General features: G+C 48.4%; 1 protein-coding gene across 1 annotated transcript in view; it reads right to left on the bottom strand.

The window, feature by feature from the left end:
- The window catches only part of KLHL29 (kelch like family member 29), a 234509-nt gene that overhangs the window by 29641 nt on the left and 189565 nt on the right, over nt 1–15303 (bottom strand). Inside the window, exons 6-8 of the mRNA XM_026068120.1 lie at nt 12780–13039; nt 3619–3817; nt 1969–2151 (exon numbers count right to left, since the gene is read on the bottom strand). Coding sequence (XP_025923905.1) covers nt 1969–2151; nt 3619–3817; nt 12780–13039 — 642 coding nt within the window. The remainder of the gene's footprint in view (nt 1–1968; nt 2152–3618; nt 3818–12779; nt 13040–15303) is intronic.

Raw genomic sequence — 15303 nt, forward strand, 5'->3', positions numbered from 1 at the left:
AATGACATTTGACTAATTAAAATAAATCACCCTCAATGCGGAGCATCTGTTCCGATGATGCATATCTGTGTCATTTATTCATGCGTCCCAAAGGCCTTTTTTTTTTTTTAAATGAGACAACACGAGGAAATCAAGATGTCAGACTAAGAGGGACATGTACAGAAGGGGAYAGACCCTTTCCAATGTTCATAAATAACCTCCAGCCTATTAAATTACTGCAGCACGTGCCAGAAGGCGTCAGGAGGCAGAGCCCATCTTGGCTCGTGAGACACAGTCCAGTCTGAAATCTAGAAAGCTCAGTGCAGTGATGGACTGAAGCGACACATACATGGGTAGAATAAAGCAAGTGCTTGCACTGCAGATTTAACTCCTAATTTGCAGGGAAGAATTTCTTATTTCTTTTCATTTGCTGATAAAGGGAAGAAGCAGCTGTACAGCTCCTGTAAAAGCACTTAAGATGCTCAACTAAAACATTTACACTGGTCATTTTTATACTTCTGACCGAAGCTTCCAGTGTAGCTACTTGGTGGGTGTCTTACAATCCTCATTTTGAAGCCCAAAGAGGTGAAATGATTTATCTGAGACCACACTAGGAGTCAGTGGTCGAGACAGGAAAAGAAACCAGATTCTCGGTTCTGTGCTTTAATGACAAAACCAGGCTTTCTCCTTGGTATTTTGCGATCCAAGCTTCTGCTCTGCAGCGTGGAGTGCAGTAGTTTCAGTTCATTCCCATTTTTGTTCATTCCCCCCTTTTTTTTTTTCCTGTGTCATGTAATTTTGAGCAAAGCAAAATAACCACTGATACTCTGCTAGGTTTCCAGTGAAACCAGCAGGACTTTCAGCTCTCATATTCTAGCACCCAGCACCAAAGCTTGCTCATCCAGAATCAGGGTAAAGAGCTGAAATAAGCTTTGGATTTGTGGTTTCCTTGGCTTTTGTTAGCAGGTAAGGCAGAGTCCAAAACGGCTATATATTGGGAAGTGCCTCAGCTAAGAATAACTAAAAGTCAGCACCTCACCAAAGCCTCCACAGAAGGCCTTTGCTCCAGGAGGAAAACAATCATGGGCAAAAACGTCACAAAATAATTTCCAGGCAATCCTTAGGGCCTCTGTGTTGTGTTAGTGGAATTTAACACCACAGGCAGCAATTCACCGTGGCAAATGGGGACGGGGAACCAGGTAGGGGAAAAGCGAGAGCTGCAACCCCTTCCCAGCAGTGCTGGGTGCCCCCGCACTGCCTAGCACCCGGCCACGGCTGCAGCAGCCTGCGTGTCACCCGGCTACGTCCTCGGCCCAGACGTGTCCATATGCCCCACACTGACTCCTCTTCCATCCCCAAACCTGCCCTCAGCTGCCATCAGAGCATCTTCACGCTGCCTGGCGAGAACTTGCTTCTCCCACTCCAGCCAAGAAGAGGTACCACAAGACTGCAAATACACAGACGCTTTCATCCCACGGGCACAAGCTGTAGGCAGCTACTTTGGGAGTTAAAGCCTTTTTTAAGGAGCGTGGTCTCAGTTTCATCGCAACTAAGAAGATTATAGGGCTAGCGACTACTGTCAAAAGAGAGGTTTCAACAACAAGCACAAAACGTGAACGCTCTTGTAAGCAAATACTGTAAGTGTAGGTCACATATTCAGCAGTTCAGCCTGCCTGTCTCAAATCCCATAACCCACCATTTAGACTCAACTACAGCCAATATTTTAAATTGTGTTACTATGGCAGTGAAACCTCTTTGCATGCCTGATGGTTGTCAGACCTATTTTCCCCGCGTTGCGGCTGCAAAACATTGCTGCTGGCTGCTTTGCGAGAGCGCTACGGCTGCGGAGAGCTGGAGAAGGGGAAAACCAGGCAAATCCCTCTGCCCTTTTTTTTTTTTYCCCAGTAGCAACTGGGTAAAATGCCCAGCTTGAGGCATCGACCTGGCGAGGTGGAAACCTTCCTGTGACCTGCGCGGTTTGCTGTGTACCTGAGAGATAGATGTTGTCTCCCGCGCTGACCACGCTGAAAAACTCCCGGTCGTAGAAGGGCAGGCTGGCCAGCGGGTACCACTTGTTGTTTTGAGGGTTTAAGCAAGTGACCGCCGTCAAGGCGCGCTGATTCATGCCGATCATCTGACGGCCCCCCACTAAGACGATCACCTCGGCCACTCCTAGGATTCAAGCAGGCAAAGAAACAGCCAAAAGAAGTGACGCCGCTCAGTCAAAAAAGCACTCTGCAGGCAAAGCAGTTCTAGTGAAAGGCATAAAAATCTGGTTTAGACTCTGCGATCCAACCAGGGAGGGTGGGAAATGGAGAGCACGTGGGTGGAGGGTGAGCTGGGGGCGAGGAGCAACACTGTGAAGGTCCTGGGGATAACTCGGGAGGGAGGATGGAGTCTGGGCAAAACTGAGTTGAGGGGAAACAAAATTAAAAGCTCTTTCCATGTAAAAATGTCTCTTGACTTCAACAGTCTTTGGGTGAGGCCCTGATGTGCCAAACTCTTGTTCCACTGAGGAAAATGGGAATTTTGCTATGGACTGCGATAGCACTGGGGTATCCAGGTAAAGTCTGGAGGTATTTCGGATTTAGCGCTTAGCAAAAATGCTAAAACCCTTCTGCAGCCAATGGTGAGGCCCGCTGCGATTTGTTGCCGGGGCAGGCGGGACGGCAAGCTGCAGCGTGAGGCCACCACCGAGCGAATCTCCGTCACGGCGCCCAACGTGGAGATAAGCGTGCGACGGGTAGGCGTGCGAGGGTGTCCCGAGCCCTGTCGCGAGTTCGCCAGCGCGAGAGCCTGGGCGCYGCAGCACCGGGAAAGGCTTCCGCAGAGCAACGGATTAGCATCGTTCCCCGTTCTGTTTTTTAATATTTCGGCATCATTCAAACAAGGTTATTCTCTTATGGGTTATTAAAGTGTGGCGTGGTTTTAAATAAATATTTTGCAGTTGCAAGAGATCATTATTTTTGCGACACACCGGAAAATCTAATCACCTGTGCAAGGCACAACTTGATTATAATCAGCGACCTCTGGAGGGCACATGACAGGCGGCAGCGGGCCCACGAAGGGGGCCTTGTGCCCACACGGACGCCGCCGATATGCAAAATAACCCGCTGCTATATAATTAGASGCTGACCTAAAAAACTATAATCACCCTCTCTCACCCCGAGAGAATCGCTTCTCCCTCATCAACAAGCTTCGGCAAACGGTTCGTACCACACCTATGATTTTATATGTGGAAAATAAGCACTTTTCAAAATCACACCATCAGCCGCCTTCAGGGAAAAGGCTTTTTTGGGGTAGATTGTTATTGAAAGTCCTCGACACTTGGTCGCCTGACACTGGTGCCTCGATGCAGCTCCAGAAGTGGTGAACACTTTTTTTCCATGCATTTTTCCAGAAAGGAAAACGCGTGCATTCCTCTCATGAGGAACTCCTTGAAGTGACCCAGACTAGGTGAATTATTTATTCACCTAGTTTGCAGCTGGAGAAACCGAGGCACGGAGGGGACGTCTCAGGGGAACATCCCAGCGAGGGGCCAAGGCCAAGTCCCTCATTTCCTAAAAGCTCGGCTCCTTTTCAGCCCAGTTTCGGGAGCGTGCACGTAGGCGCCCCGAGGCCGGGGCCTTTCGGCTTTACCTGCAGAGAGCCGGGGCCGGGTGCGCGGCGTCTGCATCTCCTGGCGGGCGTGCGGCAGCATGTGGTAGCGCTTGGCTTCGTTCACGAGGTCCCGGCAGGCCTCCGACGACTTGATGAGCTCCTCGTTGTCGACGACGTTGAGCAGGTAGCTGGGATGGATGAAGGGCAGGCGCACCACCGCCAGCAGCTCCGCGGCGTACTGCCAGGCCGAGAGGGGAGAAAGTGATAACGCGCGGTGTCTCGGCTGCCCCCGTTGCGGCGACCCGTCCCCCGGCACCGAAACCGGGCGGCGCGCGTCCGAGCCGCCTCCGGGCGATGGCAACTCCCATCAGTTGCCATCCCATACCCGGGGAGGGGGGGGATTTTCGGAATACGAGCTCACTCCGCGCTCGCGTTTCAACATGGCGCCTTAGGCACCGGAGCCGGGCAGCAAGCCTGCCGCTTTCCTGACTTAGCCTGGAAACGCGAGACTAGCTGTTATACCGTATAAAAAAAAAGGAAAAAAAAAGAAAAAAAAGTCCTTTCTGGCATTTTAAATGTGAAACAAAAGCTGGTGAACAGAGTGGATTTCATCAACCGCTATGGCAGAGACTGAATAACCCCAGCCAGTTTGCGAAAAATCTTGTGATTAATAGGGTGTATTTGGTGGTGGGACAAATCGTGCACTTCCCGATTTTGGAGAAGCCGGACTCCAGGGGGTGCTATACAAATACTGACAGTAAAGTTTCATCTCCTAAACAAATACATTAAACCTTGGAGGGCAAAGGACACCTGCGCAAATGAAGCTGCCTGTCACTAAGCGTGGCTTAAGGGAGAGCAAAACCCCCAGGGAGACAACGGCAATCGAAGGACCAAGAGTCTGTCCGCAGATGACTCTTTCTATATATAATTTGGTTATACCGCAAGGCAATGCGGAATACAGCGGAGAGCGGGGTGACCGGCCAGCGGGGCTCCTCGGGGAGAAACGCGAGCAATGCCTGCAAGCGGGATGCAAGCGAAGGCGTGCAGCAAGCGAAGACTGCTTGTTGCAATCCGTATTCATCCGACGGCAGTGTTTTCCCCGCTCCCAAACTGGGAAAGCGGCTCGTTCGGGAGGAAAGCGCTGGATTTGCCTCTGCGGCAGGAACCGGCGGTGCCTCCCCTTCCCGCAGGCTCCGACTGCCGCCAGCGCCTTTTTTCGGGAAGGCTGGGGGCGTTTCCCCTTGCGGGGGAGCCAAGAGGAAGCGGGGGGCTGAGACTGAGATCGGAGAGGAGCCTGTTTAAAGCAAGTTGTAAAATAGGCCCAGGCTGCGTCAATACGGCAAACTCCCGCTCTCGCCCGCCTTCCTGCAATTAGATAAGTGCGAAAATGCGATTCCGCCTCTTTTCCCCCCGCTCTCTCCTCCTCTGAGCTCGCGGCTCGTTTTGAAGGGGAATAACAATTAGACCGTGGTGCTCCCTTTCCTCGGCTCAAAAGTTAACATGTCACGTGTGAGAGCCGGGGGCACGTCTCGCTGCCGCTCTCCCCCCCGCGCGGCCAGCTCGGGCAAGCCGGCCGCGTGCGCCTGGGGCCGGGCTCGCCGCTGCCGGCATTACGGGTACGGATAACCGCGCTGGTTCTTTACCGAGGGATTTGAAGCGTATGGATAATCTCGATGGCTCTAGAAGACAGGAGAGGCTTTTATAAACCAGCGGCTTTTTGCACCCGGGCTAGAGTGGAGGGCGAATTTCATTTAGCCTTACTGATTTAAGAACATTCGAGTGATTTAGGCAATCAGCCGCCTTTTTCTCTGCGACTCTCCTGTATGATGGCTTCCTGGCTCTGTTAGCCACRATTGTATTAAATATCCTGTTACTATTATCCTTTTCATTTAAGACTGGAATAAGTACTGTTAAGCATTTCAGCCTTCCTACCAGCTGTTCGCTGTGCGCCCTTCTCTTTCCCTCGTTCCTTACGCATCTAGGAAATGTCTACTGCAGCTTTTTGGTGGTTTGAGTGAGGACGTTCACTTTGCTAAACTTTTTGTGACAATTCTTCTCCTGCTAATTACATGGGCATCAGGATCACTTGCTTGCAAGTGGGCTTTACGCTGACATCCTGCAATTCTCAGTTACAAAAACCTCCTCAGCATCATACCAAAAATAACCTTTCCTCCTCTCAAATCTCTTACCCACTAAAATCCTTGCAGGTATTCTCTGAAAGGACTCTCCCTGTGCTCCTGCACAGACTTGGGCTACAACAGTTAGTTTTAAAAGGAAATACATTTACTGCTACAGCATCAAACTTCCTGCTCCTTAAATATTATGCTGGAAAGCTCTCAAGATTTTTAACATTTTTGAAGCAATGCCTGGAGAGGYTTAAAAAAATGCTTCCCTTCTGTGTTATAACTCATCTGTCTCTAGTTCACAGTTCTTCCCTACAAAGGACCCTTTGTGCCATCGGTCTAAAGAAACATATTTGAGCTCGAAATGCAAAYGCAGGAGTTGCATGCTCCACGTGAAGGCAGGGTTTTGCTCCAGCAAGCTGCCGCTTCAGCTCTTTGTGCCTAATGCCATGAGAGTTTCTAAAACATTTGAAAGGGGGAATATACTGGCTCCATGGGGGAGCGGTGAAGGAGCTTTGTGCCGTCTCCCGTACGAGGGCTGCAGCCCGGCGCCGGCTCCAGCACCGGCATGCGGCTGTGGCTGGTCCTGCTCCGTAAAACGCCTTCGGATGAGAAAAAGGCACTCTGATCAATAAAAAATAAAGCAGATGCCAGCCTTTGATTCCCAGCCGGCGGCTGGGTACCACCAGCGGGCCGTGCCGGCAGAGAGCCTGGCCCCGTCTTCCCCAGCACATCGCCCTGCTGGATGGGAAAAATGTTGCAAACTCCCCATTTCTGAGCATAACCCCAGTGGGTAACAGCTGATTTGGGAAAATTGAAGCTGTTTCTCAGTGGTTCCTCCTCCTGGTGACAGAGCTGCCGCTTCCGAATCCTGCTCGATCAGTGCACTGCTTTGCTCCTCTTGGAAATATGCCCTTTCTGGCTATATTTTCACGGCACTGCTGCGCTATTCGGTAATTAGGGTACTTGCTGCCCTGGGTATTGCAAAGACATGCTGCGTTCCCAGTCGCCTCGCGCACATTCCTGTGTCCAGGGTCACATCTGATCCCAGCCGAAGCTCTCCAGCGCGCTCGGTATTTATTAATCACCCGCACTGATTTCTTGCCCTCAGACGAAACCAAAAGGCAGCTGAAAGCCTTATAACATCAGGGGACAAACACGCGGGATAAAATGGGGTTCCCAGGCGCGGGGCTCCCACGGCGACTCAGTGGGAGGACGCTCCTTGTGTAAATCTCATGCCTAGCACGAAGGAAAGTGCAGCCCCGCTGCCTTCCCGAACTCAGGTTTCAACGTGACATCTTTACGGCAGCACAGCTGACTAAACACCGTAATGCCAACCCGCGCCGCGTCGGGGGAAACTGCTGCCCTGCTTGCCAAACTGTTTGCGAAGCCGCACATGAGTAGGTATTGCCAGCAGTAAGATGAGGAGGCTTTTAAAACAGGCAGGAAGATAAATCATTAATACTTGGGGTTAATCGGATACTAAGGCTTAAAAAACCCCCTTATTCTTACCATGCACTCTTTATCTTGCTGGCTAGACGCTATCAAATAGACGCCCTAAATTCCCCCAAAGGATGCTGCAACGGTGACTGGCATTTCATTTCTTCCGCAGTCGCCTCCTCAAGCACCTGCATACGCACAGATGCACCCCAAAAGCACGCTGCCAGCAATTAAATGGCTGCTGCTCGTACGGTGCTTCATAAAACAGAGTAAACTCCCGATTCCTGCATCCTTGAGATGCCGTGACGCACAAATACCTGCACAGTTCTCCCCAACACCTCTTGCCTGGGGCACGAAATGAGTTTGTTCCTGGAGGGCGGTTTTGCTCACCGGCATTTGGGAGGAGCGGCTTGTGTACGTGTGCCTGTGTGAGACCATGGCTTCACTCAGAAAAATATTTTGAAAAATTAGGAAAGTGTGTCAGAAAAACTGCAAAAACGAAGAGACCGTGAGGTCTGGGATGGGGTAGCTCCCCAAACCAATTTAAACTTCTTAGAAACAAGTCAGCAGATTTCCAGTCAAAGGAACCCCTGTAAAAGAAGTTAACCGTTGAGTACAGGGGGGATATAAGCAACTTCAGGCTTCACCTGTGTCTTCTCTGCGGGTCTCCTTTCTGTTTTCATAGGGCTTCGTCCTCCAGTGTATTCCTAAGGCCTCATTCCCGCGCTGATTCTGCTCCTTTTTTCTTCCTAAGCCCGTAGGGGCTCTGAGTGTGTCGGATGGCTGCTAGAAAGGGCGGCGGGTAAATCCGAGCTCTTTGAGCAGGCTGTCCCCGCGCAATCACGGGTGCTACTGCTCATCCCTTGCACTGCTCACTTTTAGGGAAAGTGGAGCTTGTCGCACTTCCRTTATGGCATCGTTCTGAATTTGTCTGCTCTTCCCCCAGACGGATTTCAAAGCATGAGGGTAATCTGGGTTTTTCAAAAAAAGCCTAAATGCACAGTAATAGAGGGTTTGTGCCTAACTCACTTAGGCTCCACTCGAAGCCATGCATTGCTTTTTGTACTTATTCCAGCACTGCTTTCCTGAAGCTTAATGCCCTCATCTACATTAACCGATCAGTGAATTTCCTGTTATGATGAACTTAAGTAATCAGTATATGCTGGTATTAGGTACGAGCATTTGAACATATCATTACCTCCCTGTCACCCCAGAGCAGGACGAGGATGGTGTTTGGTCCCTGTCAGAGTCTTCATTTTCTCAGAGCAAGCTGGTCGTCTGCATAACTTTGGAGATTCTTTAAAATCTGATATGAGAAATACTGCTGCCAACTATGCCTTCACAGCAGACCAGGGATTTTCTGTTTTCGCTCTTACACTTACCAGCCTGCTTCTCCACTGCAGTTTCTTGCACCCTAACCCAAMGAATCTCACTGCCATTCTCTTTAACTATTAAAATGTAGCTTGCTGGCATTTTAACACTTTTTGACCTAAATCCATTTCTCCCTCTCTCTGTCACCTCTCCTTATCCTCACTGCCAGATACAGTACTTTGAAGTGGGCTTTGTGTTTCCTTGGATTTGCCTAGTCTCAAAGTCATCCTGGTGGTCGCACCATCAAGACACTGTTCAGACAAGTCCACCTCCGAGGATGCAAGTTCATAGGAGGCTTATTAATACCCTTATGGTGGAGCCATTTCTTTTTCCTGCTGGACACTGTGATTTTAAACAGGGTTTTAGAAAGGGCCTCCAGTCCCATCTGTGCAGAACGCAATGGAAGTGGCTACAATGCGGCTGAGCCTCTCATGCATCGTTCATCGCTGCAGTCCGGCCTCTCTCCAGCGCTGCGCAGGGCAAAGTGTCTGCACGTCTGTCCTCTCCTCACTCCTTCGTGCAACTGGGAGCCTTGTTTCCATAGGCTTCCTGGCATCAACAAACATGTTGCTATGTTTTTATGTCAGAGAAAACAGATGCAACTTTGGAGTTGGAGCAGAAGGTGGGAAAGTTTCCCATGAGCAACATCTAGCAACTTCATATTTAGCAGCTTCCCGTCATCACATCCTGCACTYGTGCCAGGCTGGATTTCCACTCTGCGCAGCTCCATTAGTCATTAGTGGAGTAATATTGCTCATTATCCAGCAGATCCTCCCAACAGMCCACATGGCAGGTATCATTTGCTTACAGCTTACAGCAGATGAACTGGAGGCAGAAAGGCAAAATAACCTGCCCAAGGCGACACAGAGAAGAGGGAATGAGTTCAGGTTAAGACTGTTTGGGGCCCGGCAGTAATCTCTGTTTGTGTTTGGACTATCAGACCATGCTGGTTTTCACACWGGAAAGCCTCCATTATACAATATATTATTTTTGCATGAGTTCACCAGGGTCGTAATAAGCTTATCAAGGGGATAACTGTTAGGATAAACCCTACAATCTTGTTCATCAGTCAGAAAGGGAAATAAATAGAAAAAAAAAAGAAAATTCAGCTTTTCCAGATGTGTCAGTCAGCTGCTGGCCTTCCATCTCATGACAAGTAATCAAGAGGATTTCCTATAACCAGCACTCTCTGTTTGCTGGTACGGGAAACTACCAAAGTGTTCAAGAATCTCCCATTGCAGGCTGTTTCTTTGGGTCAAACTGATTTCATGTGACTTTGCTACTGGCAGCACTAAAATAGTTCCAGAAGTGTTGCCGTATGCAGCCGGCACGCTGCTCCAACACACTAGATATAGATATTTACCAAATCTTAGCTTAACACRTATGTCCTATCTGAACTGCCTATTTGTCTTACGTAGATGGATCAGCAACCTTCAAAGCACTGTTATTCTCTCTTTGTAACAAGTCTTGGGTGCTGCTTTTTGTAATGCAACCGAGCGCTTTTATAAGCACCATTAGACTTCAAGGGAGCACAGTTTGCAGAATTGTCAGCTAGGGCATAGTCTTTCCACTTGTCTTGCAAGTGAATCCCAAGTCCTTTCCCACCACCGCCCTCCAGCCTGATGGTGAAAGAATTACAGAATTAGATACCCCAAAAGAGCTTTTTGAAAGGCACAAAAAGAGTGGGGAGATACCTAACTCTAATGTTTTTCCATGAAAAGGGGAGACTCAATTGCTACTGTGCCCTGGCTTGCCCTGATTTCCGAAAGCGYGGCCGCTGCAGGGTCTAACCTGCATGGGGCACACGCAGTGGCAAGAAGTCACCGAGCCCAAGGGACAGCCCGAATCCCCCCGCCAAGCCATGGACGTCTCCTGTGTATTGTGGCTTGCCTAGGTGAGATTATTCTGCTTTAGCAAAACCAGTGGTTTTTAGAGGGGAAGATGGGCTGGAAGGGAACCAGTGATGGATAAGCAAGCTACAGCTCGGGCGATGGCCCTGCCTGGCTTCAGACCAGCGATGAGATTTACTCTCCCCAGGTGTAAGCTTGCAAGCAAACGTGCTCCAAAGCCATGAAAGTCAACAGAGCTTTGAAGAGYCACCAAGGTTGCCCACAGCTGCTCCGGGGGCAGAAGATGATGATTTAGAGAGATGGTGGCTTCTCCCCGCCCCACCATGGGGACGTCTCTGCTGAGCAAGCCTCACCCAGCCTTTGCCAGGAAAGACGGATGCAAAATCAAGATGAWGGGCACAGTCATTTTGCCGTCTGTGCCGTTTGTACCTCTGGGAGAAGGACTAATGCTTTGCTTGGAAGAAGCAGACATGGGGGCGCTCTGAACACCTGAGCTCTTGGGGCAAAAACCCTCTAATACGATGGCAGAGTTTGGCCCATCAGGCAAAGGGAGAGGGGAGATACAAAGAAATTGCGCTGGGAAGTCCAGGCCCAGAGAGATTTATCTGCCTGAGCTGCCTTTGGGAGAGTGATATGCTACCCCGGTGGGTTTGTGGCTGTTGTAATTCATGGCTGTAAGTCTCCAACCCCCTGGCAGATCCCCTCAGCCGGGTGCAGAAGCAACAGTCCTTGCTGCTTTGGTGTCCTTCGTGTGCTGGCTCCCCATCCAAAGAGTTGGAAGAGAAAGAGTTGAGTGAATCCATCTCAGCGAACTGTGAATAAAGTCAAAATATCCATGCACAACTCTTGGAAGAGCATGCATTCGCTGTTGCCATGGTGGTCCAGCTCTGAGCACCCTGAGTGTCCTTGGGGATTTCACGGGAATTTGGGCAGTATAGTGGGCCTTATTTTGCCCCAGATAAGAGATTTTTCACTCATCATCTTTATCAGACATAAGATTATTTAGGCATCTCCCTCTTCCTATCCACCCTCAGAGCTATTTGTTCCCGGGTTCTAAAAATGCAGAAAGTCATTATTGTAAAGATGGTATTTTTCATGGTAAGTATGAACTCCTACTTTTAGAAAATAAGTAGCTATTTAACTAAGAGCTTTGTAATAGGTCAAGCTGTGCACAGAGAAAAGAAAAAGTGAGAGCTACCTGCTTTAGTGGTAGGATTGGACATGAAAATAGTTAGCTGCTTGGTATCTTTAATATTAATTTATTCAGGACCCTCATCACTGGATAAATACAAATTAAAAATTAAAAGTCCTTGTAAAGTAATGCATGAAACCAAAGCACCACAGAGAAATTTGGAGAAGCAAATAAAACTGCCGTCATAAACTACGTAGCACTTCAGAAGCAGGACAGAAAGGAAGGCAGCTTGGAAAAAAAGAAAAGAAAACCAAGCGGTAGGAAAGGGAGAGAGGAGGCGATGGTGGTGGCAGCAGCAAGGAGAGGGGAAGAAAAACCACCGCCTAAAAAATAAATTAGTAAATTCCCGCAGCAGATGTTGGCCCTGCCAGGAATGATCAACCAGCACCTCTGGCCTCTCTCCAGCACTGCAGGGAAGAAGGGGAAAATAACCTTCCCCTTCTGGGGTCTGTGGGGAGATTTGGCCCTCCAAAAAAAATTTGGGGTTCACATCACCACAGCGTCCTACCTGTGTAAGCTGACTCCAGGAGCTGCCACAAAGGCAAGTGGCAGGTTTTTAAATATCGCCAGGGTAGTCTTCTGGTCCCAAGGGCAACGTTTTGTCATCATTGTCCTCAAAACAGTTGTCGCTCCTAGCAGTTATCTGGAGACAGCTCTCTGTCCTCCAGCTCTGACCAAGCAATACACTTAGTTTCTTGAGCTGGGGGCAGACTGCCTAGCTCAGGTGGTTGAGGAAAGCCTGACTCTATTAAATATATAATACCCAAGGGTTATCTAAGCAGCCAATAAAGACAGAGAATCTTTTTTTTTGTGTACTGAACTTACGCTCTTTCAGTATGTGGCACCAAAAGAAATACTGATTTTCTGATAGATTTTTTTTCCTAGTGTTACTAAAACGCACCCTCTTCCTAAAGTAACGACTCACACTGCTCTAATCCTTCCCAGTTTATCTGTGACCAAGCCTGCAGCCAACAGCTCGAGGCTCTAACTTTGTACGATGCACGTCACAAACAAGATTTTGATTCTAAATGATCAGATATGAGGATCAGATTTTGAAATTACAAAAATTTTACACATAGCCTGCATGCTCTTCCTCCTCTTTATCTCAGCTGTCCATCCCATCTCCCACTCATCCTCACATTTAAAACCGCACAGGGATGCTTCCTGTTTTAAAGGAGCCTTGATGGGAATGCAGCAGAGTGAGGCCGCTGAGATTATTTTTACCTGAGCTCTGATTGCCGCGTCCTTCTTAATCCACTTTATCACTGTTTCATACACCAGCTCCTCTGCTTTGGTGTTCAGGCTGTCATTGGACATGTAGGAAATGAAGTCATCTTTCGAGATATTAAGGATCTCTTCTTGGTTAGCCACCTCTGGGAAAATCTGCAGGGCGTACGCTTTGGCCATGTTGTATAGTTCAGTGCACTGCATGGCTTCAGCCATGGCTAATATTCCTAAGCAGTTGCTAGCAGTCAGCTGTTTTTCTAAAAGGAGCAAATAAAAAGCAAGTGAGAATTATTAAAAGCGAGATGCCACGTTTTTATCGCACTCATGAAAAAAACAAGCGCCACGGATGAAGCTCTAACCCCAGTGAATTTCAAGTTGTTAATTAGATGTAGCACCCTGGGTTACTTTAGGACTGGGGCTTAAAATAAAAAATCCACACTTGTCTAATGGCTCAGCTGGAGATGGGAGAGAAATACACTTTTCTGCCTTTGCTTTGGGTGTAAGCCTTCCTAACACTGAGGAGAGCCGGAATAGCACTCGGGGCTTCCCGAGGGAGGGAATCCAGCCAAGAGACTGCCGCCGCTTCCACCGCCCCCAACGTTGCTTTTAGAAACAGCAGGGATGTAAATGCCAGTGCAGACACTTAAGAATAAATGCAAACAGCATTAAGGACATTTCGGAGGATGCTGCAGTCACTTTATGATAATTTTTGCCCTGTTCAGCGACTAAGCTACTTCAAATAATAATAATAAAAAATTCCCCCCCCTACCCCCCCGTTTTTTTCAAAGGAACTTTGTTGCCGCTGAATGCAATGACATCCCTTATGCAAAACACMGATTATACTAACGGCTTCTGTTAAATGTTGTGTAGTGGGTTTCAAAGCAAATCATGCACAGAGCAGACAGCATTATCTCCTCCCCGGCAAACGGAAGTAACAGCACAGTGGATAGCTCTGCGGTAAAAGTGCGTGCTACACCACACATTTGACTGTACTTTCTCCTTTTCAGCTGCTCCGAAGAAAAACCCACCAATTTCAGACATTCCTAAGAGGAACTCTCAGATTATTCTCAGCTTTTGCTAACCAAGCCGCTACTAATAGGCAGAATGTATTTTTTAAGATATAGGAGGAAGAAAACAATTAAAAAAAAAGAGAGAGAAAGAATGAGACTGCAATGGATCACAGAAGTGCTGGTACCGACGGCAGGCTTCCGTGCTGTCAGAGGAAAAATATATCCCATTTGGGCAATGCCATATCCCACCGCATCGTTTCAGAGCACAGAAACGTGAGAGAGTCCAAAATCTCTTCAAACCCAGCTCCCATCAGATTGTCTCTGCTGAAAACGCTCAGCGATTTTTCCCTGCATCCTGCTTCTGCCTTCATCAGATTCAAAACACCACTGTGCACTATCTATATGTGTTTTTTATTAAAATAGGATTATGACCTACTTTTTTTTACTTGGCAGTAGATTAGGGGTTGTGCGGTTTTGCTTTTTGTTTTTCTAATTCTTTTTATTTTATTTTTTTTACAGAGTACCAATCTAGAAACTCGGTTATCTCATTTGGCATCAGTTGATTGTAGTGACTCCGATGAGCCCCATTTCCTCGAGCAGACTGGAGCAGCAGCACCRTTTTCTGTTACTACCTTTCGTCACTCAAAGGCTGCCCAGAGACAGGCTGCAAACTGAAAGCTATGAAGCACAAAGCTCCCCAAATTTCTGCTTTTCCAAAAAAACAGTTAAAAAAAAAAAAGTCTTCCAGATTCCTTGGGTCTGTCAGTCTGCAGTGCAGCTTTTGAAAAGCACAGATTCACTTATACATAAAGCTGCGGATAAAATTATCATGTAACAGAGAGCAAAATTCTCACTGTCCCACCATATCCATGTAAGGTTTATCATAAAGGTACTAAGCATGTTTTACTCCTTATGCAGGCATTTACTAGTACATGATGGAAAAAAGACTTGGAAAATGAGTCTTCACCCTTGAGGGACTGGATCTGCTTTTATCAGGAGAGATTCCCGCACGCCCCCAGCTGAGTGACGGGCTCTGGCGTGGGGCAGAAGAAGGGCTGGTCCTGGCTGATTTCCTCAGGTCTAGACAGGCTTTTCTCACCCTAAAACTGCAATACCAATCCCTGCTACACCTGAAACCCCGGCACACAGGCTTTCCAAGCAGCTCCAGATTTTCCTGGTGAGATTCACCAGTAGTTAGTGTCAGGCGCTCACTCCTCTTTCCGAGAAACTGCTTGGTGGCAGACTGTAACGGTGATTTTCTGAGAGGGGTCTCAGATGCAGCCTATGGTATGTTTGGGAGGCTGGTGATGCACTTTTTTACACCTCCTCACTTTTGACATAAGATGGGCTCCRTGATATCTTTTTAAGACGAGGGCTGGGATGCGAATTAGCTGGATTCGTTCCAGTGGAGCAAGATGGAGGTTGGGGCAACAGCTATAGGAGAGAAAATTTCCATCCCGTGAACAGAAAAACCACCCCCTCTACATGTCACCTCTGACTCCAGATTCGGG

The sequence above is a fragment of the Apteryx rowi genome, unplaced genomic scaffold (assembly GCF_003343035.1).
Source record: "Apteryx rowi isolate R43461 unplaced genomic scaffold, aptRow1 scaffold_269, whole genome shotgun sequence".
NCBI classification, from domain to species: domain Eukaryota; kingdom Metazoa; phylum Chordata; class Aves; order Apterygiformes; family Apterygidae; genus Apteryx; species Apteryx rowi.